The sequence below is a fragment of the Aureobasidium pullulans genome (assembly GCF_000721785.1).
Source record: "Aureobasidium pullulans EXF-150 unplaced genomic scaffold scaffold_35, whole genome shotgun sequence".
NCBI classification, from domain to species: domain Eukaryota; kingdom Fungi; phylum Ascomycota; class Dothideomycetes; order Dothideales; family Saccotheciaceae; genus Aureobasidium; species Aureobasidium pullulans.
In genome coordinates, this window is record NW_021941055.1 from 123,690 (window position 1) to 149,057 (window position 25,368).

The 25,368-nt window shown below is 51.7% G+C and overlaps 10 protein-coding genes across 10 annotated transcripts; 4 read left to right on the top strand and 6 right to left on the bottom strand.

Moving 5' to 3' along the window:
• Positions 1-31: 31 nt before the first annotated feature.
• M438DRAFT_369652 (WD40 repeat-like protein) lies at positions 32-3,113 on the top strand. The gene is made up of 2 exons (XM_029908118.1): positions 32-499; positions 550-3,113. The coding sequence occupies exons 1-2, from the start codon at positions 66-68 to the stop codon at positions 3,035-3,037; spliced, it is 2,922 nt and encodes a 973-aa protein (XP_029755403.1). The 5' UTR covers positions 32-65; the 3' UTR covers positions 3,038-3,113.
• A 346-nt stretch (positions 3,114-3,459) lies between these two features.
• Positions 3,460-5,359, bottom strand: M438DRAFT_328622 (putative uridine permease). Its single transcript, XM_029903213.1, has 3 exons — positions 5,153-5,359; positions 4,780-5,101; positions 3,460-4,669 (listed from the first exon to the last, which is right to left on the bottom strand). The coding sequence occupies exons 1-3, from the start codon at positions 5,263-5,265 to the stop codon at positions 3,482-3,484; spliced, it is 1,623 nt and encodes a 540-aa protein (XP_029755404.1). The 5' UTR covers positions 5,266-5,359; the 3' UTR covers positions 3,460-3,481.
• An 865-nt stretch (positions 5,360-6,224) lies between these two features.
• On the top strand, positions 6,225-7,527 carry M438DRAFT_284203 (Clavaminate synthase-like protein; the record flags this gene model as incomplete). Its single annotated transcript, XM_029901444.1, has 4 exons — positions 6,225-6,505; positions 6,555-7,237; positions 7,295-7,383; positions 7,438-7,527. The coding sequence occupies 4 exons, from the start codon at positions 6,225-6,227 to the stop codon at positions 7,525-7,527; spliced, it is 1,143 nt and encodes a 380-aa protein (XP_029755405.1).
• A 348-nt stretch (positions 7,528-7,875) lies between these two features.
• M438DRAFT_409686 (uncharacterized protein) lies at positions 7,876-9,839 on the bottom strand (the record flags this gene model as incomplete). Its single annotated transcript, XM_029910031.1, has 2 exons — positions 9,452-9,839; positions 7,876-9,251 (listed from the first exon to the last, which is right to left on the bottom strand). The coding sequence occupies exons 1-2, from the start codon at positions 9,768-9,770 to the stop codon at positions 7,876-7,878; spliced, it is 1,695 nt and encodes a 564-aa protein (XP_029755406.1). The 5' UTR covers positions 9,771-9,839.
• Positions 9,840-10,140: 301 nt separating this feature from the next.
• M438DRAFT_284116 (uncharacterized protein) lies at positions 10,141-11,365 on the bottom strand (the record flags this gene model as incomplete). The annotated part of the gene is made up of 2 exons (XM_029901434.1): positions 10,141-10,842; positions 11,006-11,365. 2 exons carry the CDS (start codon positions 11,363-11,365, stop codon positions 10,141-10,143), a joined length of 1,062 nt encoding a protein of 353 aa, XP_029755407.1.
• Positions 11,366-12,822: 1,457 nt separating this feature from the next.
• M438DRAFT_349896 (uncharacterized protein) lies at positions 12,823-14,569 on the bottom strand. Its single transcript, XM_029906500.1, has 3 exons — positions 14,358-14,569; positions 14,142-14,289; positions 12,823-14,093 (listed from the first exon to the last, which is right to left on the bottom strand). Exons 1-3 carry the CDS (start codon positions 14,454-14,456, stop codon positions 13,321-13,323), a joined length of 1,020 nt encoding a protein of 339 aa, XP_029755408.1. The 5' UTR covers positions 14,457-14,569; the 3' UTR covers positions 12,823-13,320.
• Positions 14,191-16,180, bottom strand: M438DRAFT_349897 (uncharacterized protein). Its single transcript, XM_029906501.1, has one exon. It carries the CDS (start codon positions 16,164-16,166, stop codon positions 14,679-14,681), a length of 1,488 nt encoding a protein of 495 aa, XP_029755409.1. The 5' UTR covers positions 16,167-16,180; the 3' UTR covers positions 14,191-14,678.
• Positions 16,181-16,801: 621 nt separating this feature from the next.
• M438DRAFT_349898 (putative splicing factor 3B subunit 3) lies at positions 16,802-20,826 on the bottom strand. Its single transcript, XM_029906502.1, has one exon. It carries the CDS (start codon positions 20,473-20,475, stop codon positions 16,810-16,812), a length of 3,666 nt encoding a protein of 1,221 aa, XP_029755410.1. The 5' UTR covers positions 20,476-20,826; the 3' UTR covers positions 16,802-16,809.
• Positions 20,827-20,863: 37 nt separating this feature from the next.
• On the top strand, positions 20,864-22,481 carry M438DRAFT_328635 (uncharacterized protein). The gene has a single exon (XM_029903214.1). It carries the CDS (start codon positions 20,900-20,902, stop codon positions 22,397-22,399), a length of 1,500 nt encoding a protein of 499 aa, XP_029755411.1. The 5' UTR covers positions 20,864-20,899; the 3' UTR covers positions 22,400-22,481.
• Positions 22,482-23,601: 1,120 nt separating this feature from the next.
• On the top strand, positions 23,602-24,977 carry M438DRAFT_339990 (cellulase-domain-containing protein; the record flags this gene model as incomplete). The annotated part of the gene is made up of 2 exons (XM_029904277.1): positions 23,602-23,679; positions 23,733-24,977. 2 exons carry the CDS (start codon positions 23,602-23,604, stop codon positions 24,975-24,977), a joined length of 1,323 nt encoding a protein of 440 aa, XP_029755412.1.
• Positions 24,978-25,368: the final 391 nt, after the last annotated feature.

Here is a 25,368-nt window from a genome sequence, read left to right on the forward strand (position 1 = left end):
CCAGCTTTGACAGGCCGAACTTTTTTTCAATCTTTGAGAAGGTTCATTATTTTCTACCGAGCATCATGTCCGACACACAATTGAAGAGAAAGCGCTCTCAGCGTGACAAGGCTCCTGCGACTGCCTTGCCCAAGCGCCAGAAGAGCGACCACCTGCATGCCGACACTGCGACAAGCACTCCCAAGCCCGTCAAGATCCAAACACCGAAGACCACACCAAAGACCCAAGTGAAGGATCAAATCAGCACACCGACTGTCACTCTGCCACAAGTTGCCGGCGATTCCAACAACAATGCGCTCCAAGTAGCCACCACTCCTGGTCAAGCGAAGAAGTCGTCGAGGCGAAGCAGAAGAAAGGCCGTCGACCGCGTTGCTATCGATGACGCTCAGGTCGTCGAGAAACCGCAAGCAAAGGTTGAGGGAAGATCACCCTGGTCGCTGTCAAAACCTTTGGGCGGAAGATTTGTTCTGCACGACCCCATTTTCGCTCAAGATGAGAGGTATGCTGAACCGCGACTATACCTGCACAACTTGTTCTAACCAGTCGCAGCTGTGTTTTTGCCTCCAACGGCCGAGAAGTCGAGGTTTTGTCAATTGCTACATCGCTGGTCGAGAGAAAGCTGCCCGGACCCGACCACTCAGCCACCGCTTTTGCTGTTTCTGTCGCCGATGAGGAGGACCTATACATCGCTTCGTCCACTGGCCGTGTTCAGCGCTGGAACTGGATTACTGGAACTCCTGTAAATGATGATATCAAGTTTGAGGGTTCTATTTCTGCCCTGGCTGTTGTAGCATCAGGAGACGCCTCACAGGACGCCTTGTATGCCATTTGCCAAAAGTCCGGAGACTGGAACATTGTCACTGGAGACCGCACTATCTACACATCAAAGGACGCTCTGAGCCATCTCCGCATTGAAGGCGATTTCGTTGTTGCTGCCACTTCTACGAAATTGGTAGTTGGCAAGCGCATCGCCTCCGCAGATTCTCCTCGTTACGATTTTGTCGAAATCACAGTTTCTGCTGGCGTAACAAGTCTTGAATGCAGAATCGAGTCGAGTGAATCCAAGAAGAAGGCAAAGACGGAGAACGTTACAGTCGCTGTAGGAAATGTTTCGGGTGAAATCTTCCTCTACGAGAATGTCTACCCTTCAGACAAGTCCGCCGAGTCATTGACTCCTCGCACCCTTCATTGGCACCGCGAGGCAGTTGCCACTCTGAAATGGTCAAAGGACGGAACTTATCTTATTTCTGGTGGCAGGGAGACTGTTCTTGTGCTTTGGCAATTGACTACCGGCAAGAAGCAGTTCCTTCCTCATTTGACTGCCGAGATTGAGCGTCTGACCGTTTCTCCCAATGGCGCATCATATGCTCTTCAACTCGCAGATAATTCGGTCATGGTCCTTTCCACTACTGAGCTCAAGCCCACCGCAAACTTCGCTGGACTCCAGGCTCAATCATGTATTGACAAGAACACTAATGCCGCCACCGCTGAGGAGAAGAGCTTCTTGCGTCCGGCTGCAGCTACCCTGAACCCCTTGTCCCCAGATCAACTTCTACTTTCCGTGCCCTCTTCAACGAATGAGACCTCCCAGCACACTTCTTCCGCCGCCCCTCGACCTTTCCTTCAGACTTATGATATTTCAAACGACCGCCACATCTCTCGCCAGGCATTGACTCGCAACATGGTCACTGACTATAACAAGGGCCCTGAAGGCAACCGCATCAAGGTTCCTGATGTTACTCATATGCAAGTCAGCCATGACGGACAATGGCTCGCCACAGCTGAGCACTGGTCTCCTCCTTACCCCGATGTTGAGCACTTGGCCTCTGACAAGTCTTCAAATGACGAACAACGCCTCTTCCGCCGCGAGGTCTACCTCAAGATCTGGCGCTGGGACTCAGAACGCAACCTCTGGGCTTTGGAGACAAGGATTGACAGCCCTCACCAATCGAACGACGACGCTCAACCTGGTCGTATCTTGAATCTTGTATCAGATCCCGTCGAGGTTGGTTTCGCAAGTGTGGGCGAGGATAGCTGCGTCCGCATCTGGAAGCCCAAGACTCGCTTGCGCAACGGCATTGTCGTCCGCGGTACCAAGGCAGAAGGTCTCGTTGACTGGTCATGCCGTCACTCAATTCCTCTGGACCGCAGTGTCGAGCTTGCCGAAGTGCCCGATCAACCGCGCCTGCTTCTTCCTCCTAAGGGCGCCGCACTCGCATACTCAGAGGACGGCTCCACGATAGCCGTATCACAAGCCTTTGAGCTCGCCACGGAAACACCAACCGTCCACTTTATCAACACAGCCGATGGCGCCACCGAGCAAGCCCGCGCAGGTTTCTTCACCGGCACCGTCCGCGCTCTTGCATTCCTCGATCGCCATCTCATTGTCCTCGCCGACCAAACCATCGCTGTCTGGGATATCGTAGATGAATCTCAGCTCTACTGCATTAACCTCGACCGCCTTGCACGCTTCGGAACCTCTCTCCTCACCACAAACCCCGAGGATAAGACTTTTGCCGTATCGGTAAAGTCAAAGGGTGGTGTTTCAAGGGTGCAGATCTTCAGCACTACAAGCTCGGCCCCTCAGTTCAACCAGTCGTTGCCTTATCCTGCTTCTGCTGTATTGGCTGTCAAGGGCAGACGTGGTTACAAGGTCCTCACCACCGCAGCCGAGGTCTTCACACTCAGCCCTCGCGCCGCTGCCCCTTCCATCGCAGGCATCCGCACACGTCGTGGCAAGCGCTCTGGCGGCTCCACCCTCCCCTCCATCGCCTCCTCTGTCATCGCCACCCCCACCACCGCCACATCAGACGCACAAGCAGACCTCGACGCAGAAATGTCTGACGAACAAGCAGAAGTCCTCCTCCTCGAAAACGACGAGGAAGCAGATAAACCTGTCGTCAGACCTGAACAACTTGCCCAAGTATTCGATAGGGAGAACATCGCACTCATGCCCATCAGCGAGATGTTTGACGCCGTGGTCGGCTTGTTCGCCAGGAAACCCAGAGCTGTTCCTGTGGTCGCTTCTGTTGCATAGATGGTGCAGAAGGAAAGGTTGGAGGAACATTGGTCGTGATGGCTATTTGTGAATTAGAAGATTTTTTTTTTTTTTTACCTGTATCAAATACCCACTTTTTTTCTACATTCGAAGTATGGCTGTTTGTCTTCTGTCTTGTCTTGATTGTGAATTACTTCTTTACAAAGCTTTCCGCCATCTTCGTTCGAGGCAGCTTCATGCTCACACTTGTATCATAATATCAAGCCATGGTATACCAGGAATCAGACGACCCTTATCTTTCGTGTCTCAAAAGGAGCGACCTGAAGACTAGCCAAGAGAGGGTATGAACTTTGACGCTCTTATATATTGGCATAGATGCTCTGTCCAAGCTAATACCTGATGCACGAAGACCGATCGAGCGAAAGACATGATGAGAAAGATTAAATATTAGAACGCAAAGTACGGAAGTCTACAAGTTGACAACTACATAAGCTCCTTGACATCTTCCTGGACCACCTTTGAAACACCATCGATGTTGTCCCCCCAAGTCTCCGCAGGCATACCCTCGAGTACTTCCGCCCTCTCCTCAGGCCTGACATAGTCCTTAGGCTCATGCCACTCGCTCAAAGGCATGACCAGCTGCGGAGGATAGAAATAGCAACATGCCCAATAAACACCGAAACTCAAAATCAACCCGATCTCATAGGCGAAATAATAAGCTTTGGTGACGCCCGTGGGCGCAGAAACACCCATGTTGTTGAGGAAGCCGTAGAAGTTTGGGATGATGCCGACGACGTATGCGACATAGGCTCTCCAGTTCCAGCCGTGGAAATAGTGGTAAACGCCGTTCTTGTCGCTGGTGTAAAGGTCGTCGATCTTGAGATAGCCGCGGGAGATGACGTAGTAGTGGCATAGGAGCACGCCTGTGATGGCAGAAAGGAAGATTTGGTAGGAGGCGAGGAAGGAGATGAAGATGCCGGCGCTGCCGAGGAGGTACCAGGGGTTGATGACGAACGAGATGACGGCGCAGATGAAGAAGCCTTTGCGTACGGTGAGGTACTTCGGGAAGAGAGCGGCGATATCATTGCCAGCGGGTAAAGAATTCTCGAAAATGGAGGAGAAAATTGCAGAGTATGCGAAGCAAGCTGCGATGAAGAAACAGCCTGCGCGGTTGGCAGAGCTATATTCAGTCGTTTGAAGCATATCGAGGAAGGTGAGTGGGTTCCAGATGACTTCTCCGTAAATCACTTGCGAGGAAGACGCGACGAGATTGCCGATGATGCAAACAATGAAGTTGCTCAGAGGGAAGCCAGCAAGGTTGCCCAGAATGACATCGTTGGGTCGACGAGCGTAACGCTGGAAATCTGCTGCGTTGGATGCGAAAGTAGCGCAATTTGCGGCACCTAGGAAGAAGAAGCGGACGAGAAGCCATGTCCTCTCCGAACCTGTAGCTGTACCCTTTTGATGGGCAATTGCTCCGACGCCACCAGCTTTTGTCAGGGTCCATGCACACATGGCGACTGCTGAGATGACAAAAACTATGAGCTTGGCGTAGATGAGCCCTTTCATCTTAGGAACAGGAATGACAAGGAAGGTGCAGGTGACGAGCCAGAAGATGATGCATCCGATGAATTCTCCCGAGTTGATTGCTGAACCTTCGCCCATGATGTTCTTGAGGTTTGCAATTTTGGGTGTTAGGGCGTGAATCATCACGTAAATACACTGGCCACCTTGAACCTGTACAGACATTAGCGATTGTACAAACGAGGCATCGTTATCACACTCACTCCATTGACTCCGTTCCACACAATGGCCATTACGGCACGATTGAAGGTTGGCCACCATGCTCCGAAGACTCCGAAGGCGGCTCTGTTCAACACCGGGAAACCGATGTGATATTTTGCTCCAGCACGGCCATTGAACACAATGACGATGGCGATCAATATTTGTCCTCCCAGTGCAGTCGCGACAGATTCCCACATGCTCAGACCAAGAGCTTGAGCAGAAGATGCTGCATACCAGTTTGAAACTGTGGCTACTGCACTGAACCAAAAAGTAAGGTATGCTTTTGCGTTCCATGTTCGATCGGCGAGCTTCAGTGGTCTGTAAACTGTTTAGTGGAAGTCTTGATCAAAGGCCTATCGAGAAGCACACCTGATATCATCGTTGTCAAGCCACATATCCTGTCCTTTGACCTCTTCTGTACCTGCTGCATGCAGATGAGGCTTCGGAATGCCATTGCGAATTCTGTTGACCAGTCCCGACATCCTGAGAATTGTAGAAGACTAGAAGGAACTATTGCCGTGAATAACAACAATCCTGCACAGGCAACATTGATCAATTAATAGACATTCGATCATGAAAATCGGCAATCAGCCCTCGCTTCTTTATCTTTGAACCGGAAAGAGCGCACATTCGAGACACAACGCCTATCGCTCAAACCGGATGAAGATGTGATGCCGAGAGTTTGGCACAGCATGGTTGCAGATAGGCATGGTCGATCGGTACTATATCCTGGGATTACTGTAGATATCTGTAGATGGTATGCACTATCTGACCGACAATGCAAGATCTCGGTGTGGAGAAGTTTTGACCAGGCGTGTTTTCTTCAGACTTACATTCTGATAATTTCTACTTACAGGAGCTCAGAGCTGCTTCAACTTGCTTGAAGGTTGTCACTCTCATTCAGGGTTCCCGCGCGGCCAAGCACATGAAGCGACTTGACAACCGCCTCGACACTTGGCGAGAGATAACAGGCGGGCAAGAACGGGCATGGCAGGGCAGTGCTTATCTGTCTTATTGTTGCACAGTTCGAGTGTTTCATGGTCGTGAGAGATGACCATGATGGAATGTAATGTCAGATATTGTCAACCAACAATGATCCTGAAAGAGAGAGATGCTCAGGAAGTGTCGTTTGACCTGGCTGTTGTGCCTCGGCCACGACTTTTGGCCTCGCGATGTGACGCGTTCCTTCCCCATTCGCTCTCCGTCCTCATCTCCGCTCTTTAACCTCCGTGAACACCTCTCTGACCAATTCTGACTTGGCATGATAATCAGTATTGAATCCTCTGACCTCCATGATCTTACTGATAGGCCAAAAGTAGCAAGTCGCCGGTCTCCGATGAACCAATAGCAAGCTCAAATTGCGCGACGGGGCAAGTAGCACATATACAAGACTTGAATACAGCCAGACCTCAAAGACGATTTCCTCTTGAAGCAACCCACAATGTCTTCTACCACAGTGATCGAAGCTCCCACGAGCCACAAGCTTGAGCTCCACACTGCCTATGGTCCTGTCTACCGCGAAGTCTTGAATACCGAGCCTCGTGATGCGACCGAAGAGGAAGTGCCCATCATCGATCTCGCCGGTCTTTCCAGCGGGCTTGAAAGCCGCAAAGAGATTGCAAAAGCACTCTGCAATGCAGGCACAAACATGGGATTCTTCTACATCAAAAATCACGGCATCGATGAAGAAGTCATCGCTAAAGCGAAATCGCAACTCCTGACGTTCGTCAGTCTTTATCACGACATCAAGCAGATACTAACAACTTCACAGCTTCTTCCAGCAAAACACCGAAGCCAAAGAGCAAGTCTCCCAAGACAAGTCAACATACTACAATGGCTGGAAAGCTCCCCGCAGCACAAACATCTCCCGCACCGAATCCGTCGACGTGAAAGAAAGTTTCAGCTGGCGCTACCAACCCGAAAACGATCCCGATCATCCCCAACCCCTGTCTTCCCTCCCAGCAGAAGTGCAACCCTGGATTCGCGGTGAAGAATTCGTCTGGCAAGGAACTTCCCACCTCCCCGATTTCAAATCCGACGTCCTGAATTACTGGAAATCATGCTTGCAGCTAGCTCGCCAGCTTGTAAAAGTCTTCGCTTTGAGTCTAGATCTACCTGAAGATTACTTCGACACACGCACGACGTTCCCCGGTGCCGATGGAGTGATGAACTATTACCCCATCACTACAGCCGAGGAAACCGCTTCCAATGCAGTAGGATTAGGTTCCCACACTGACCTCCAACTCTTCACTTTACTCTGGCAGGATGAAGTGGGAGGCCTCCAAGTGTTGACGAAAGAAGGCCAGTGGATCAAGGCTACTCCTAAACCAGGCACTTTCGTAGTCAACATCGGAGATTTCATGATGAGGTTGTCGAATGATTTCTTCAAGAGTACGGTGCACAGGGTTTACAATCGGGCGAAAGTTGAGAGGACGTCTATGCCATTTTTCTTTGGTGAGTTGACTTCTGATGTCGGGAGAGCTGAGGCGATCAGTGCTGATTTTGATACAGGTTTGAACTTCAATTGCGTGGAAGGTGTCATTCCCACCTGCACTAGCGAGGACAATCCGCCCAAATATGGGCCGATCAGCTGTGGTGATGTGTGTCGATCGTCCTCCTTTACTGTCCATCAGATCACTAACTTGTATACGCAGTGGTGTCAACTCCGCTTCAAGCTCGAAGCAGAGCGCATGGCCAAGAAATTGGCAGAACTAGACGCTACCACAAAGCTCATAGCAAAATAGGAAGATGAGAGAAGACGAACATTCACCTCCTCGAGTTGTGATGTGATCGAGTTGCAATCACAAGAAACAACAACGCACACTCACAAACTCACGGAGATGTAGCCGGACCGAACTCCGTTGCCCCTACAAGGCTTCTGAGAAAGGCATGATGCTTTTGATGACCAGGTGTTGGTCAATTGAGAGCCGCGCTTCTTCTTGGTCTCTTTGAATAATCACATCAAAACTAAAGACATCGTGCATTCGGGCGTTTGGCAAGAGACAAACTTGATTGTAATTTGTCAAGAAAGAATGTATATATCAACGAATGCTTGACCGGGCGACCGTCAGAGCGAGTGCCGCTCACTTGGTTCAAGTCTCAAAAGGCCAACCGATACCAAGCAAGGCTGGGTTGGTAGGTCCATTTATATCCTCCCCCCTGTGCTGCATATGCTTGAACACCTCTCCGGAGCTGATCTGACGTAGAACTCCGCCTTTCTCGCTCGAGTCCATATTTGCATATCTCGCATGACACTTCTCGAAGTTCTTGATTGATATACGCTCGAGCATCTTTTCTCGCGCGACCCTTTTCCTTTTCGGTATCTGGCTCAAGCGGGCTTGCTCGATGCTGCTGAACTCGGATAGCTCGAAAGGCTCGAGGATCTTGTAATTGAACATGTAGCTTTGTGCCAAGTCTATCACACTGTAGATGTATATAGACATCATCGCCGAGACGTCCAGTTTTGGTAATGCGAGAATGACGTTACCGACTTTCCCAGTCCATTGTGGGTCTACCATATCCGGTGCTTCCAGGTCGCGAGTTAAGTTCAACATGGCCGCAGGGATGTTGAGCATGTATTCGTCATCCATGGCCGGTGTTGGTATCTTCATGCAGCGAAATTTCATCCTCGAGCAGCTCATCAGGGGTGATGCAATCCCTTTTCTGTGGACAGCATGGTTTTTGTGAATTTTTACCGACACGAACGGTGTGCCTGCGTGCTTATGTTCGCCCTGACATAATAACACGACTCCATCTACCATGTCTGCCCAGTTGAGGCCTTCGCTTTCAATGGTCCTTTCGCGTTTCAGGTAGGGCTTCAAGAACTCCAGATGGACGATTACTCGTTGCATGTCGAAGTCAACCACGTTCACTACACCGTCCTGGATATCTTGCGCGAACACTATCATGGGACCTTTCGAGTGATGAAGGCTGAATATGGATCCGTTGTTGTAATAGATTGCCTGAGTGGGATCAACCACTTGATCGGGTTCCTCGTACCAGAACACGCCAATCGCTGTATCGTCCTCTCCGTAGATCGACGGGAGTGTTCTGTCAGAGTGCGAAGCAAAAATGCACTGACAACGGGACAGTCGTGATGCCACCACCAAAGTCGAATCGGAATCATTGACCCAGATGAATCGGAGCTGACCTTGGCCGGGAGGGAAGTAAAGCACAAGGTGATGAGACTTCGTAGGCCGCTTTCCGGCTTTGCTCATTGCCTTGCAGAAGAAGTTGTGGAGGCCGTATCCTATCAAAGGCCATACAGTCTTGCAACCAGAGCAGGGTACGGCATCTGCGTTTCCGAAGACGATAGGGCGGCTGATACTATCACTCATATCGAGATAGAAATCTTGTGCTGAAGGATGATGATGGATAGTGAAGAATGCGAAGATAAACGAAGTCAGAAGTCCAAGCCGCGTCGAAGAAGTTGTATCGTGGCGTTCCGCACATCGCGACTGCCTTTTCACTGTTGATGAAGTTGTTCATGCGTCACCACAAAGTGGGCTCAGGGTAGCTCATGAATTTGAGGTGTTGGACCTGTTTGTCTCACCATCACATGCAACTCTCGGTTTAAAGCCAGAAGTGCTCTGGTTGGCTTTGCATTGAAATGTTATGGTCAAGACTCAGGAGCGAATTGTCTGTAATATCTTATCATTTGAATACTACATCCCTCATCTAGATGATCATGCATATCAACCCATCCTAGAAGGGACATGGAAAGTTCCCAGCCCTGTCTCTCAAGCTGCTGAGACAACAACTCTGTTTGATGGGCTCTCTGCTCCTCCGGCTCCTGATCTCCGTCACGGAATCTGATCCACTGCATGAAGTTCTCCTTCGTAATATACTCAGCGGCCTCACGTTTGGCTGAATTGTAGTAGCTGCAACTTCCTAGTGACAGTACTTCGCCGGACATAGCTTTTCTGTTGTGACACCTGCAGGTACCCACCAGACGCATCCTTGAATTGGCCGAATGAGGGCGTCGCATCACCTCTCGAATAGCACACTTCCGGTCAAGATTGAGTGAGAGAAATGGAAAGTCAGAGTATCAGAAAATGTTCTTTATAAATTTCTAATCCGAGATAACAGCAGATCTCGATATGACTATCTAAAAGTGAGAACAAAAGGGGGGTATTACAGCCCATGCTATCCAGCTATCCTCCCAAGTATAGTTTACATATGACAACAAAAGAAATAAGTGATAAATGGGTTATTACAAAAGGCTCGGAAGCCAGAAGCAGCCAGCTCTTTTTTGAGAAGGCGCCGAGAATATTCGAACATTTGGGTTTGGGTTGGCGTTAAGGAGAGTGATGTGTGCCAGACGCATCAAAGGCATCGTGGATTGAAAACCCTCAAATTTAGAGGACGAGGGCAGCAACACCGGCGGCGACGGCGGCGAAGCCCATGCCGTTCTTGACGGCAGCACCGGTGTACTGAACAACACCGGAGGTGGTGCTCGAGGGGTTGTACTGGACGATGGAAGAAGAAGCCTTGACGGTGGTGGCGGGCTTGGTCTCGGTGGTAGCAGCCTTGGTGGAGGGCTGGACGGTGGTGGCCTCGTTGGTGGTTCCGGGAACAGTCGAGGCGGGGTGAGTCTCAGTGGTAGCGGGCTTGGTGGTGCCGGGAACGTAGACAGCCTCAGATGATGAAGGAGCAGGTGCCGAAGATCCAGGGTTGCTAGCAGCGGGAGTAGAAGCTCCAGAGCTGACGGGGCAGACAGTGGTGTAGAGGCTGACCACGGCGGTAACGGTAGCCTTGCCGCATCCGTTGGCGCCACAGGTGGTGGTGACGTGCTCCTGGGTCTGGTAGACGGTGGAGGTCATCAAAGCGCCGGTGGGGCCGTTAAGGACGGGGACGGAGATGGTCTTGGTGGTGACAGCGGTAGGCTTGCCAGCACCGGGAGCACCAGGAGCGGTGGGGCACTGGTAGACGGTGACCACAGTAGGCTGGTATGCGCATGCAGTGCAGACCTTGGTGATGGTGGCACCAGCGCCGCCGGTAGCGACACCAGTAGGAACAGCAGAGACGGGGCAGACAGTGGTATAAGCGACGACAACCTCCTGCGAAATTAAAATGATTAGTACAGTGTTCATGGAACAAATATGGTATAGGATGCTTCGAGGGGCTGCAAAGGGGAAGGGAAGATTTGCCGAGCGGATTTGACGCCTCGGCAAATCTGCCCCATTGTGCAGCGCCAAGCATCTGGAATGCGGGGAAACTTACAGTGACGGTTTGGGCTCCAGCGCAAGGAACACCGGGAGCGCAAGACTGGATGGTACGGGTAGTGGTGGAGTAGACGGTCGAGGTGGTCATAGGGGTGGTTGTGATGGTAGTAAGAACACCGTTGGCAGTGGAAGTTACGGTAGAAACAACGGGAGTAGCGGAGGGAACATCGCCAGCCTCGTTGACGAGGATAGCAGAATCGGTGTTGGCATCGGCAACGAGACCGTCAACAGAGCTGTAGAAAGTGCAAGTACCCTGGACAGAGTTGTACGAGGTACCAACGCAGTTACCAAGAGCAGAGCAGGTGTCAATGCAGTCAACGATCCAGTCGTTGCCGAAAGTGGCCTGGCGTCTGATCATGCGAGCCTTGCGGACAGAAATGACGGTGCCGTCAATGTTAAGACCGCAGCGGATGAGGTACTGGCTACCATCGGTGTTGAGAAGGACCTCATCATCGTAGGTAGGGCAGATGAGCGACTCGGCGTTAGGGAAGGTGCCGTTGGTGCCAGGGTTGTTGGGGGTGGCGGTCACGGAAGTACCGTTGTTGGTGCGAGTAGAGGTAGGGAAAGTAGGACCTCTGGTGGAGGAGGTACCGTTTCCAGCAGCGGAAGAAGTGGAGTTGTTGGCACGGCCAGTGACGGTGGCGAAAGTGACACCAGGAGCGGCACGTCTTGAGGCGGCATCGATGGAGCTGAAGAAGGTGCAAGTCTCGGTGTTGTTGTTGAAGGCGGTGCCAACACACTCGGTGTTTGCGGCACAAGTGGTAAGGCACTGAGGAAGGGTCTCATCGGCTCTCTTGGTGAGCTGGATGGCAAGGTCGATCTCAACACCAGAGTAGGTGATGTTGACCTCGAGAGAGAAGGTGACTCCGTTGATGGTCAAAGAGTCGGGGGTAGAGCCGGAGGCGGTGGCCGAAGGGTTGGAGCCAGTGCGGGTAGCAGAGGAACCACCAGTGGCAGTAGCGGTGCTGTTTGAACCAGGGTTGACACCACCAGCAACGGAGCTGCTCACAGCGGAGCTAGTGCCGATGATGCTGGAGCTTCCGGTACCAATTGGCACAGGGACGCGGGTAGACAGCTGGCTGGAAGCGCTGCTAGAGCTGTTGAAGCCTTGCTCCTGGCGGCGGTATGCCACATTGGCAGAGGCGAGGCTCGAAAGCGACAGGGCAGCGACGGCTGCGGAGATGAAGGAAGGCATTATTATTGTTGTCGAATGTTGTTGTTAGTCCGGATATTAATTATACAAACACAAGAGTTCCCCTGAACGAAAGTGGGTTAATAGCGAAAGCGATGGTGATGAGAAAGAAGGTGGCTTGAACTGGATGCTGAAGCCTGATTATATACAGCTCGCTGATGGAAGTTGCACCGATAAAGAAGGTTCGCTGTTTTTACCAACCTCTCGAGAAAAAGGTGGTAGCCCTTGGAAACAGTTGACTTACCGTTGTGACCTGGATGCTAAAGATGGAGACCGTTGCCAAATCGATAAATTTCTCTGCGAACGTTGCGACTTTCAGATTGAGACGGGCAAGACATGCGTAAGCCTATCAACTGCCATCACACAAATATGCTGCGCCGCAAGATGGCGGGTAGAACTGTCGCAACGGACAACAGAAACGCAAGGCGAAAGAGGCGTTCATGATGTGTATATGCGAAAAGCATATGATGGAGAATTGGGTGAAATTCAGAGCACGAGGTGATGTCGAGAGAAGCACGCAGGCGCTGCAGCAAAGTCTGGCAGATCTCCCGAATCCCGCCCTGTCAACCCAGCCATGCCATAAAGCTTGGCGAGAAACGTTAGTTTATTGCTTCTTGACCTGTGTCTCCATCCTCCGATCCCTCGTACAGTACATAAGGAACGAGCAAAATCACATGTCGATCGATATGATGATGCGTCATCGCGGCAGGAACGCACCTGCAGATCCTGAAACTATTGGCTCCTGCTCCCATCGTCCAAACTCTTCGCCTCTTGTCCCGCTGCAGGAACCAGCACTACTGTTTACTTGTACGGGCGTAGGATTGTGCTCCGCCGTCCCCGTTTCTCGCGACGGAGATGTTCATCCTATCGCGAGCAGTTGAGTAAGACAATGACGCTCTTTCTAAGGCTCTTCTTGCTGCATGCGAGGTAGTGATCGAGCAGGATCGTCTTGTTGAGCCATCTTGATACAACTACTCCTGTTTGTATTGATTCTATTCTTACATTCTTGTGCGCTGGAGCGAGCTGTTTTCTGCACAACGTGGACCTGAGTCTTGAGCAAGGTACGAGAAAACGTCCACGGTCGCAGGTTGAGTACCCCATATCGCCTGCGATATACCCCATCAACCGATGGCGGCGTCGAATATGGCGTACATGCCAGAGTATGCTAACCCACCTTCGGCCTGTTGCGGTGTGGACTTTCCATCGAGCCACATACGATGGTAATCCACACCGACAGTGCTCCACCCCAGCATTTCGAAAAGTTTCACAGCATGAGGATTGCCATCCCAGATCTCCGCCGTTACAGTATGGGAACCCGGATTTGCTACTCTTGGATGTGACATTGCCGAGCTGGTTGAGGGATTTTCAATCCTTCGTATCGCGTGCTCCATCGCGCTCTGTATGATCGTGCGTGCAGCTTTTTGGTCCACCGCATACACGGGACCTAAGCGGAATCCTTGAGGAACCTGACGCGCGATAGTCCAAGCACAGATGTCTTCAGTTCCGCTCACGTTGTTTCCATTGACCAGAGCAAACCCGAACAGATCGGATCTACTGAAAAACTTTTCACTCCAGAGATGTTTGCGTTCAAAGCCAGTATGATCGAGATCACTTTTTGCCAGAAGGTGGTGTGGGACGTCCTTGATGTCAACTAGTTGCAAGCTCGTGTCCGGGTCATGTGATGCGATATGATCAATATTGGTTGGAATGTCCCAAGACATACAGCGAAGTTTGCCGAGCGGAGACTCAACAAAACCTCGACGTTCGTATGTAGCCTTTTGTTCGACTACTGCGTCCAGTCCGATGATTGAAGTGTTGTTGTCTCTGAACTCTTGCAATACTGCATCGAACAAAGCTCTGCCATGGCCTTTTCCTTGGCTTGTGGGTTGCACAACTGCAGCTTGTTAGCACGTATCAGAGCGTGGGAAGCGACTTTTTATACCAAACAGTGACACCCAACCAGTGGAATTGTCATAGATTGTGGCCGCGCAATGCCCCACAGGTTCGTCAGAGCCGTGAGGTACCGCAACAAGCAAACCTCGAGATTGTGATGCTGAGATGTAGGATTCGAGATCATGATATGAACGATTCTAGAGATTCCTGACAGTCAGAACCTTTGTTTTTTCCCTCCGCGCCACAATGGCACGAACTAACTCACCCATCCCAAAGATGTCATCAACGGCCACCACAGCTGGGTTGCTTCCTCGAGGTCCTTTGCAGGGCGGACAACGACATCTTTATTGTTGATGTCACCCATCTCGCTTGAGCAACCACTGTAGAAGTCGGTTAGATGAGACGGCAATTATATGCTGTATGAGAGTCGTCCAACCTCACATGAAGTGAAAGTTGTCCAGAAAGATTGCCCCACTGTGATCGACAGTTGTGCATATCAAGTGGAAGTTACATGAGTCGTTGTCAAGTTCTGCTTCAGAGCTTGTGTTTTTGTCTCAAGAAGATGCAGCATATCCAAATGGCAAGCTCACTGAATCCACTTGATACCTGCCTGAATAAACCCCTCCTTTAGACGTTCGAGCCGGACTTTCATACCCTCGATCAAAGCCTCGCGCTGATCTAACGGGTATCCTTCCACATCTAATTCTCTGTAGTCAATCTCGCTTAGCTGTAGCTCTCCAAAATCTGGGAACTTTTCCTCGACCTTGACCAGAAGTCTTTCAAGATAAGGCACAATTGTCAAAGTACACATGTCAATCTTGAGACTTCGTAAACTGCTTGGCAACATCTCATCGAATGGCAGGGCAGGTACTGCCAATTCCACTTCATCTGCCATGTTTTCGAAGCCTAGTAAAGTTGTCTGCAGAACATGGAGCGTCTCGAGCGAGGTGAACTTGCGAAGTGATCCTATAGAGATGCAGGTGAATTCTGCCTCTGTGTCCGCTTCGGTAGCTAATTGGGACCGCAAATCACAGCTTAGGTCAAGTTCTCTGAGAGTACTTTGACTTCCGCTCAAGGCCTGAGCGATAGTGTCCCACGAGAAGTTTGGGACGAAGTTATCTTGTTCTTCTCGGAAATCTGCATAAAATGCTTCGAGCTTGGTACAGCGCTTGAGAATCTGCAGGAGCTTGGCTGGATGGATGCTTGACGGAATCAAAACAAGATCCGACAAATGTGACTCCTGGTTGTTGAGCGGATACCTTTCCAAACGAGTCGGGTACAGACCAGTGTCATCATCTTCTACCCAGAAGATACGTAGCTTGGGAAGCCCGATGAAAGGTAGGAGCGAATCAATCTCATATCCAGCCACGACATCCCAGTTGAAGCCTGGCTCCATGTTTCTTTTGTGCGCCGTCACAGCCTCTAGCCGGTGGAAGTGACTGGACGGATTCCATTCTTCAGACTCCACAAGTAAGTTCGGCCAGAAATATTGAGGGGCGGTGTCACTTTGGAGATCCAGCCAGGGCATGGAAAATTCAATGCGCTCCAGATTTGGTGTCAAGCTCATGAGGAGCGCAATTTCCGCAACCTCTTCACCAGCATCAAGAGCTTCCTTCCATGCCTCACCAAAAATTGCTGTCTTCGCATATCTGTCGTATAGCCCATGCAACTCGGGAGAAAAATGCGTGTCGCAGACGCGGGCAGTGCAAGCAGCGAACCTGCTCTCCGCAGCAAATTGTGATAAGTCATCGGCATATTGTCTCCAGGAGCCGATGTAGAAGGAGCGAACGTATTGTAGAAGTTCTGGTCGTTTGAGCACTGTTGTGAGATACTTTCGAAAAGAGTAGTGGGCAACAGGATTTGATGCGGAGTCGGGTTTTGCGTAGTTTTGGTAGAGAAGTGGTTCGGCGACATGTCTCATCTGTCGCGAGACTTTGCATAGCCGGGCAAGCGCGTTCCATTGATCCAGATGCCGTTTGCTTTCTTGAGCTTTTATAGCATGGATAAGGTCTGGTGTGGTTGCGAGTTCCCTACAGACCAGATGAAGGATCTCATTGGGGAGTCTGTCCAGCATCTTGTGGGTGATTGATGCTGCAGATGTGTCTGGTCGCAATTCGAGATCGGAAAAGGACAAATTTTGGCAACTGCAGACGATGTTGCCGGGTCAACGAGACGCCAAGCTCGGCTTATATACATGAGGTGCCACCGGCAGTATTCGATGTGACGGGATACTTGCTATTTCAGCTACCCGATAAGGGTATGAGATAAATATCATAATTATATGTGCATCTGTACACAGAGCTTACATGAGCTTCTGGGTGCTCGCGAAAGAACATTGGCATTCGAATTGGAATGTCCAATGATCTTTGTTGCTTTTGTGGCGGTCTTCCAAAACTCACCGTCTGGAATATCAATTTTCAGCATAACTCATCGTATACCTATGTCACCAGTCATTTGTTGCATCAGGCAAAGGATCAATTATCTCAAGATCCGGCATGTAATGATTGGATGTTAGAAAGTATGGTGTGCGAGTCGCGACAAGCAAAAACATGCTCTTGATGCTTGTATAGGGGACCACCCTGTCTACAAGACATGACGCAACGGGCATTCCGACTCCAACGGCGCTCTCATCACGATTCACGACAGGGCAGAGGTCAAATTTAACACGTAATATACTTTTCGTACACATGATACATCCTATCTATGGTAGGTCTCGCTTAAAATGCAACTCTCGTTCTCATCTCACCAATCTTCTTCTCAACCTCTCTGACTGTGCGATCCAGGTCACCAGCGATTCTCTCCTTCTTGTCTCTGCTCAGCAGGAAGAATCTTTCACAGAGATCACCGTCGATACAGCCCTTGACAGGAATGTAGTAACTTCTGTACATGAGATGGTCGCGTCCGCAGATCGGTGGGTCTTCAGTGCGCAAGTGTTGCTCCAAGCTGCCAAAGAAGTCGACGTCTTCTCTGTCCATGAAAGGAACGAAGACACCGAGTGTGCCTTGCAGACCAGCCCAGAAGATCACTTCTTGGCCACCGGGGACGAGCGTTGTCTTCTGCATCGACATGGGAATATCTTGGACGAAGTCATGGAACTGCAATGCGAGACGGTGAGGTGTGCCGCCGAGATATGCCTTCTCGTTGGCGAGGAATGATGCTGCGCCAGGTTCGTCTGCTTCGTCGGAGGCAGACTTTGGACAACGCACAGCCCAAACATTACCAAACTTGTCACCACCAGCTACAGTATCATAGTCGAGCATTGTGAAGCAAGTAGTCCAACGAGCAATAACATCATCAGCGAATGGTGTGAGCTTGTTGTCCTTGTGGTTGTAGACGACGTAAGAAACGGATTCTTGCACATCACCAACGACGATACGCGATCCTTGTGTCTTCATGCCAATGATCTGTGTACCAGGTACACGGCAACGAGCCTTACGCAGTAGGGCCTTCATACCGAGATCGTAAATGAAGACTTCGTTGCCAACACCGAGCGCTAGACGGCCTTGGAAGGGCATAAGCGCACGAATCGGCTTGTCGAAGTCGGTCTTGTGGATAAGTTCAAGCTCGTTGCCAGGATCTAGCACTCGGTATACGTGTACTGAGCCAGTCGATTTGGGCGAGCTCGGTGTTGGTGCACCAGAAGGAATGTTCTTGCCGGTACCAACAAGCAAGAATACTTCGCCGTCTTGGTTCTCAAATGGTACCATATCACAGCACAAAGCAGCCTCATTTGAGTCAAGGTCAACCGTGTATGCGACGCCTTCCTTTTCATCTTCAGCTGTCGGGTCGACGACTTGAATGCATGAAGCCCATCCAGGTCCTCGTGGCCAGCCAAATTGGTCGCTCGGGCCCATCTGTTTCTTGTCCTCTTCTGATCTTGTCGGATCAGCAAGTAGCGTCTCTCTGGCCTGCTTGCTGAGGACATTCTGATCTGATTGGATGACGGAGAAGTAGCGATATTCCGGGTGTCTGCAGAAATCGCGAGGGGTGTGTTTGAGTGGGATGGATTTTGTGAGGATGTTGTTTGAGGTATCTCCGATGCTGAACACAAAGATTTCTGCGCCACGTAATGCGACAATTGACTGTCTGACAGATGTTTGGCCCTTGCGACCGGCAACTCTAGATCTCAGCATACTAGCGCAGTTGAATGAGTGGTAGTCGAGAGGGGTGAGCAATAGCTCCTTGGTCTCAGGATGTGGGTATGAGAGGAAGGTTTTGGCACCACAGGCCAGCACCGCGGGGCTGTCATTGACAGCGACTGGGTAGAGCTTGGCCTCGTCGGCGCCGAGGAAACGTGATCGTACATCGCCGAGTTCGCCAGTAACATCATCCAAGACAGCACGGAGGTACAGGCCGGAGAAGAGACCAACGTGGACAAAGGTGGTCATACCGGTCGAGTCTTCCATGGGCAAAATCTCGATCGAGCGAGGAGGCGATGTGAGGGATTGGATGGATTGTGATTTGAGCATCTCACCACCGGGATCAAGGGAGTAGACGCGAATGGTCGAGTCGTCGCATCCAACGACGAGGAAGGGAGATCTGACGCGACCTTCAGGAACATCGCCCATGCTCATGGCTTGGACAACACCTGAAACAGTCAAGACGTCGGCACCTTGCTCGTACTCCTGAATCCTTCGGCCGTCTTGTGAGACCTCGAAGTATAGAAGCTCACCAGAGCTTAGTGCTAGACAAAGCTGTTGGTGGTTGTTTGAAGCTTTGATAATTGTGCGATGCGGAGGGCATTTCCAGTCTTCTTGTGGGCTATCAGGTCCAGTGTAGAAGCGGAAACCTCTATCCCAGACTTGCAAGATACCGGTGTCGCCCATGAGGCCCATGTGAATCGTTGTGACCTCCTTGTGCAGTCCGTGGTCAGAGACTTCGTGAGTGTTCTCACCGACTTCCAGGAAGAGAGTGGCATCGCGGAAACCCAATACAATGTACTTGTCCGCTTCTGAGAAACGATCATCTGACACTACCCAGAGATTATTGGGTTGGTCAGGCAGTTCGGCACGAGTCTGCTCGCTGACGCTCAAACCATGGCTGACAACCTTGAAGGAGCTGCGAGTACCAGTTCCGGCAGTTGTGTAGATCTTCCAATCATCGCCACCAGTGATGTCTTGTACCACAGTTTTTCGCTGAGGGTGCATGCTAGGGACAGTGGCGGATTGATCTACGTTGTCGTAGTCGTGAGGGAAGAAGTATGAGATCTCTTGAGCGGTGCTGTCGGTAAGAGGGTCGATGTTCATTCCTAGATTGAGGAAGCGGTAGAAGTGGCTGTCGCCGTTCTCTGCTGCTACGAAGAGGTAACCGGACTTCAAGATGCACATGGTCGAGGCGATGGGGAATGTGTCAAAGTAACGAAGCTCAATGCTGGCAACCTCACCAGTCTTACGACCTTGATCATCCTCAACAAGATCCATGGTCAGCTTGAACAAGTCACCATCCTCAGTCTGTAGGAGATGGAAGAAGCCAGCCTTGAAACGATGCACGACACCAGCGACAATGCGTCTCTCGCGGTCGGGGTTCTCAAGACCACCCTTGCGACGAGGAATGACCAGAGTGTGGGCCTCCTGCATAGGATGACGGTATGTGATCTTTCCTTGAGAGCAGACAACGACACCGCTGGGGCCATCGAGACCACCAGGCACAGGGAACAGCTTGTTGGCTGAGTAGTCGACAGCATCGGCCCATTCGCGGACAACGTGGTTCAGGCCGAGGTCAACACGGTAGTAGACGAGCAGCTTCTCGCGGATGTCGTATGATTCGTTTGTCGGGTCCTGGTCGCTGTCTGTGTAGTCGACTTCGAGTGCGGCAAAGACGGGGTTCTGGAAGTTTGTGTCGACAGGGCAGATGTCGAAGGTTAATGTCTGAGGACGGTTGACTTCTTGAGGGGAGGAGATGGTGACTTGTTGCTCCGAATTGCGATTGAGGATATACACGACCTTGTTCTTTTCGACAGAGGCAAACATGCAGCATCTACCGCGGGGGTCTGAGGCGAGGTATTGGCCAGGGATGGTACGACGGATGCCTGACTTGCCGAAAGTCTCGAGATGGACGCGTTCGAAGCGGTTCTTCTCGTCATCGTACTGGAGGAGGGAGACACGGCCAGAGTCGGAGGATACGATGATCAGGTCGCGAGGAGTACCGGGGACTCTGCAGGACGACAGGTTGCGCAGGATGCCAAAGGCGTTGTGTGTGAGGATTGTGCGGATTTGATCGGTGTCCTTGTCAATGGTCAACAGACTCAGTCTTTCACCCTGAGCCAGGATGACTTGCTGCTCTTTCGGCCTGCTTGCGACAAAGTTGCCGACAATGGCATGGGTGATGACTCCAGCAGGTTGCAGGGTGAGCGAGTACATGGACATGTTGGAGGTGATAGACATGATGGGCGATGGGTGGGGAGCGACCCTCGAGGGCGCTCGTTCGGTCTAAGGAGGGTATAGTATATAGTCGTCGAATCGTCAAGGTCGTGGAGAGGCGCGCGAGCTGCTTCTGGGATTTGCGCCGAGAGAATGAGGCCTGAAGAGGATGGGCGGAGGCGATCAGGAGTCGAGGAGCGAGCGAAAGCAGAAGCGCAGAGATCAGGCGCTTTTCCAAGATGCGTTCAAGCTACAATGGAGTCTAGTTGCGAGATGATAATAAATGGTTGTAGAAAAGTCGACTCGCGCTCACAGCATCGGCGCCGGGCCAAGACATGGAAAGAGAGCTCGGGCCTCCCGCGTTTGAATCGCTGCATCATTGAGCGGCCGGAAAGTTGAAGGGAACAGGAACGAACAGAAGCACTTTTGTGAGAACATCCTCTGGAATATGGCTGCCTTGTCGTCAACTTCAGCATGCAGGCAATGCCTTGCGCGTATCGCTCTGCCGCGGTTAAGACCGTCAACCCGTCTCTTCTCAGTATCCACATCGGCACAACCGGCCTTGTCGTCGTCAAAGAGAATCTCAAGAAGCAGAAGGCGCCTGTCGACATCTGCCCCCAAACCTCAGATCGCCCAATTGTCCCGTGAATCACCTGCAATCCAACACAGTCCCGAAGACGTCGCCGGCGACCGCAGCCGTGAACTTCTCCAACCCGGAAACCTGTTCCACTCGTTCAGCGACTCGCCGTCACCTGTCATCCGCAAGCGCGCCGCCTTCATCAAGCAAAATGCATACTGCCCGCATCCGGACCACTCAGCAACCCGTCAGCCTACCAGTCCTGATGACATCGAGGTCCGAAAGACAGGCACTATGCCTCCAGCACATGTCCGCTACGAATGTCCCGACTGTGGTGTTCCCGTAGCATGCTGTGAAGAGCACTTGGCCGACGACTACGAGGCCCACTTGGCCATCTGCGATACCCTGCGCGAGATCAACGAGGATGACCACGACCTCGTCTCTGGCCGCTTCTTCCCCGAGTTCGAATACCCCGGCCCGCAGATCGATGAGGCTCAGGTCAACTTGACCAACTGGGACACCATGCTGTACTCGCGCGAGTTCAACGCCATCAACGACGAGCGCAGTCTCCGCCAGGCTACTCGTCTCCTCACATACCCTGCCACGGTCGGCAGTATCCTCCACGAATTGAGTCCCTACAACGTGCGGAACCGCCTCACACCCGAGGGTCTCAAGAGTTTCACTGCCCTCCAATATACATTGCACCCTCCTCGCTCGGGTGCTGGCGACGGAATCAAGGGCCTTCGTCCCACCGCTCCTCCCGTTCGCCTCTTCTGTATTGGCGCTCGCGCCGAGTCGTCGCTGCCACGCGAGGTATGGCAGCAACTAGCTTGGCTGTTCCCCCGCTCAACCTTCCACCTGATCTTCATCGGTCCAGAAAGCATGGCTAACCGAGACGATGAATATCCTCTTCCTCCCCGCACTCCTCAGAATCCCTTTGGCGCTATTGTTGAAGACCGCATTAGCCACCAGCTTAAGGTCACCACTTACGTCGAGTACTTTCACACCTTGCACAACGCCCAGGCCTTTTACCCATATGATCCATACTTCGACGCCTTTGTTCTCTTCCACCCCGGTCTAGGCCACCCCGCAAGCTCTCATGAATGGCAAGACACTATCCGTCCACTATTGGACACTAAAGTGCCCATCATTGCCACCGGCTACACTGACTACGACATGAAGCGTGATATTGACTGGGTACGCGATACCGTCGGCGACGAGATGGATATCCTGCTCGAGCCAGGCGAGAACCGTTTCCGCAGTCTACGCTGGGATCTCAACGACCTCGACCCTCAGGACGTCAGCGCTGGAAACTGGGGTGTTTGGGCCTTCAGGGGCAAGAGATACGAGACTCAAATGCGTGACTCGTAAGCTATGCGAAATTGAATGTACAAACATCACCTGTGTATATAGCTGTATTTTTATCTCGGTCGGGAAAACGAACCAAAACTCCTCCTTTGCTCGCCATCATCACCATCCTTGTCACTGTCCCGAAACACATCTCATCTTGATTTTCGGCTGTGTTGAAGAAAAGAGAAAAATCACCGAAAACCACAACACGACCTTTCAGATTCGATCTCGCCTCGGGTGATGATGAACAATCAGAGGAACCCTCAGGCGAGAACACTTTACTAAGATTTCTAGCACTGGCGGCGTGCCGGCCCGTCGACCGTTTTACATTCTCCTGCTTCTTGCTTCTGTTCCGTCCTTTCGCATGAGGAGCAAAAACCCTTGCATCAACAATTCTACTTGCACGCGAGATCGAACAGCTGACGTTTTTGCCAACAAATACCGAATCGAATAGGCAGAATGTGGGCTTGAAGTCATAAGGGTGAGTACGTGCGAGTTTCATATACCAAAACCCAAAGTCTAGAAAGCCAAGACCTGCTGTGCTTCTGTTTCAGGCTCCATATAAAGTTGCGCCACTCCCGCTGCTCGCTTACGGATACAAAGAACCCATCTCGAACAACACCGGTGGATCCGTCCTCCCCTGCTTCATGTCATTTCGGACACGCCTTTGCCATGGTGTTTATGCTCTAACCCGCATCGACGTCTGCCACCTTGCGATCCTTCCCATTCAATCACAGCTCGCGTCAAATGTGCACGACGAACCCCATCTTGTAATCACCTGGACTGAGACATATTGCACCATCCATGTGTTTCAATTTTCCCACGCGATACCATGCGATGCTCATCCCGATCCACGACCAGGTTCAAGCTAACGTCAAAATGCTTGTCTCGTCTTTATCAACGTTTAGGCTTCTAGGGCTTTAGCCTGTGTCGCAGGACCGTACCCTTCCATCGCCCCTCTCCAGATCTTAGCGTTGCTTCGTCAATATATTTCAGACAGTCGACCCATGCTTAATCAGGTTTGTAGTCGCCATCTCCAGCCGTGACATCCACTCCGGCAGTGTAAGCATTGGGATATAAAGCCTTGAGGCTATCCTACTACTCTCTTCTCTTCCAACAAGCACTCTTGACAGTTTCTTGTCTTCCGTTCATTCTCCTTCCTCCCCTTCTTTCACCCCACTAGCGTGCCATTCTTTTCGCGCTCTTTTCTCTTTTATATCAAGATGAAGTACTCCACTTTCGTTGTCGCTGCCGCAGCTGGTACTGCCGCAGCCGCTTCTGCTCCCGCATACGGCCAATGTGTATGTGCAGACTTCTTGCATTGTTCCATTACCTGAATACTAACTCCTCTCAGGGTGGCCAAGGATGGACTGGTGCTACTGCCTGTGTCTCTGGCTACCACTGCGCCGCCCAGAATGACTGGTACTCCCAGTGTGTTCCCGGTGCTGGCAGCTCTGCTCCCCAGACCACCAAGGTCGTTACTTCTGTCAAGCCTACCACCACCAAGGCCGCGACCTCCATCAAGGCTACCACTACCGCCGCTGCAAGCAAGGCCCCCGTCACCACTGCCGCCAGCCGTGCCTCGACCACCAGCAAGGCTGCCACCAGCTCGGTCGCTTCTTCAAAGGGCAAGGTGAAGTACGCCGGTGTCAACATCGCTGGCTTCGACTTCGGTATTGATACCAACGGCGGCTCGGGCACTTACCAAGACCCCGGCACCACTGGTCAGTCCCAGATGAACCACTTCGTCAAGGACGATAAGCTCAATGCCTTCCGTCTCCCCGTCGGCTGGCAATACCTTGTTGGCAACACCCTCGGTGGCAACCTCGACAGCTCGTTCTTTTCCAAGTACGACGCCCAAGTTACATACTGCCTGAACTCCGGCGCTGAGCTGTGTATCATCGACCTCCACAACTACGCCCGCTGGAACGGTGCCATCGTCGGCAGCAGCGGCGGCCCCACCAACGCCCAATTCGCCTCCGTCTGGTCGCAATTGGCCACCAAGTACGCTTCTAAGCCCAAGGTCGCTTTCGGTATCATGAACGAGCCCCATGATCTCCAGGACATCAACACCTGGGCCACCACCGTCCAGGCTGCTGTCACCGCCATCCGCAAGGCCGGAGCCACCCAGAACTTGATTCTGCTGCCCGGCAATGACTGGACCCACGCTGCCCAGTTTGTCGACAACGGCTCTGCTGCTGCTCTCAACAAGATCACCAACTTGGACGGCAGCAAGACCAACCTCGTCTTCGATGTTCACCAGTACTCCGACTCCGACGGCTCTGGCACCAACAGCGCTTGCACCACCGATAACGTCGCCGGATTCACCACCCTCGCCACCTGGCTCCGCGCCAACGGCCGTCAAGCCATCCTGACCGAGGCCGGTGGCTCCAACGACCAGTCTTGCTTGACCAACGTTTGCACCATGCTCAACTACCTCATGACCAACTCTGACGTCTACCTCGGTTGGACCGGCTGGTCTGCCGGCATGTTCGCTTCCAACTACGTCCTTTCCGAGGTTCCTACCGGCAGTGCTGGTTCGTACACCGATCAGGCTATTCTCACCAAGTGTATCGCTGGTGTCTTCAACTCCAAATAAATAGGTTGAGCTATCGAGTGATATGTGAAGGTGGATGATTGGGCTGAAGGAGAAGTGGTAAGCCTTGGTAGTTTGTGGTTTGTATGGGAGAGAGATGTGGTTTTACTTCTTTTGTTTGTTCCATTTGTTGGATGAACGCCATCTTGATATTCGAAATTTTTATGACCTATGCTTCATTTGCCCTCGCTGTGCATGCTGTTAATTTTGTACTGGTGTGGAAATATGAAGTATTCACGTTTTCCCTCTCACAAAGTCATGAGGGGTGTTAGTTTAAGAGCAACTCCTGGCCTAACAGTTCTCAGACACACATTACCCCGCCGCTGAGCGATCTGCAAGAGAAGCAAGAAGCAAGTCCGCGAGCCATGTCTTATGGCTGCCCCCTCATCAGCAG

Bases quoted from the DNA above. Each gene is read 5' to 3' on its own strand.
- M438DRAFT_369652 (XM_029908118.1), top strand. From the start codon at position 66: ATGTCCGACACACAATTGAAGAGAAAGCGCTCTCAGCGTGACAAGGCT. The intron at 500-549 runs GTATGCTGAACC...AACCAGTCGCAG, and splicing joins ATTTTCGCTCAAGATGAGAG to CTGTGTTTTTGCCTCCAACG.
- M438DRAFT_328622 (XM_029903213.1), bottom strand. From the start codon at position 5,265: ATGTCGGGACTGGTCAACAGAATTCGCAATGGCATTCCGAAGCCTCAT. The intron at 5,102-5,152 runs GTGTGCTTCTCG...AACAGTTTACAG, and splicing joins CTTGACAACGATGATATCAG to ACCACTGAAGCTCGCCGATC. The intron at 4,670-4,779 runs GTGATAACGATG...GCAAACCTCAAG, and splicing joins ACGGAGTCAATGGAGTGAGT to AACATCATGGGCGAAGGTTC.
- M438DRAFT_349896 (XM_029906500.1), bottom strand. From the start codon at position 14,456: ATGGGTGACATCAACAATAAAGATGTCGTTGTCCGCCCTGCAAAGGAC. The intron at 14,290-14,357 runs GTGAGTTAGTTC...AGGAATCTCTAG, and splicing joins TGATGACATCTTTGGGATGG to AATCGTTCATATCATGATCT. The intron at 14,094-14,141 runs GTATAAAAAGTC...AACAAGCTGCAG, and splicing joins TGGTTGGGTGTCACTGTTTG to TTGTGCAACCCACAAGCCAA.
- M438DRAFT_349897 (XM_029906501.1), bottom strand. From the start codon at position 16,166: ATGCTGGACAGACTCCCCAATGAGATCCTTCATCTGGTCTGTAGGGAA.
- M438DRAFT_349898 (XM_029906502.1), bottom strand. From the start codon at position 20,475: ATGTCTATCACCTCCAACATGTCCATGTACTCGCTCACCCTGCAACCT.
- M438DRAFT_328635 (XM_029903214.1), top strand. From the start codon at position 20,900: ATGGCTGCCTTGTCGTCAACTTCAGCATGCAGGCAATGCCTTGCGCGT.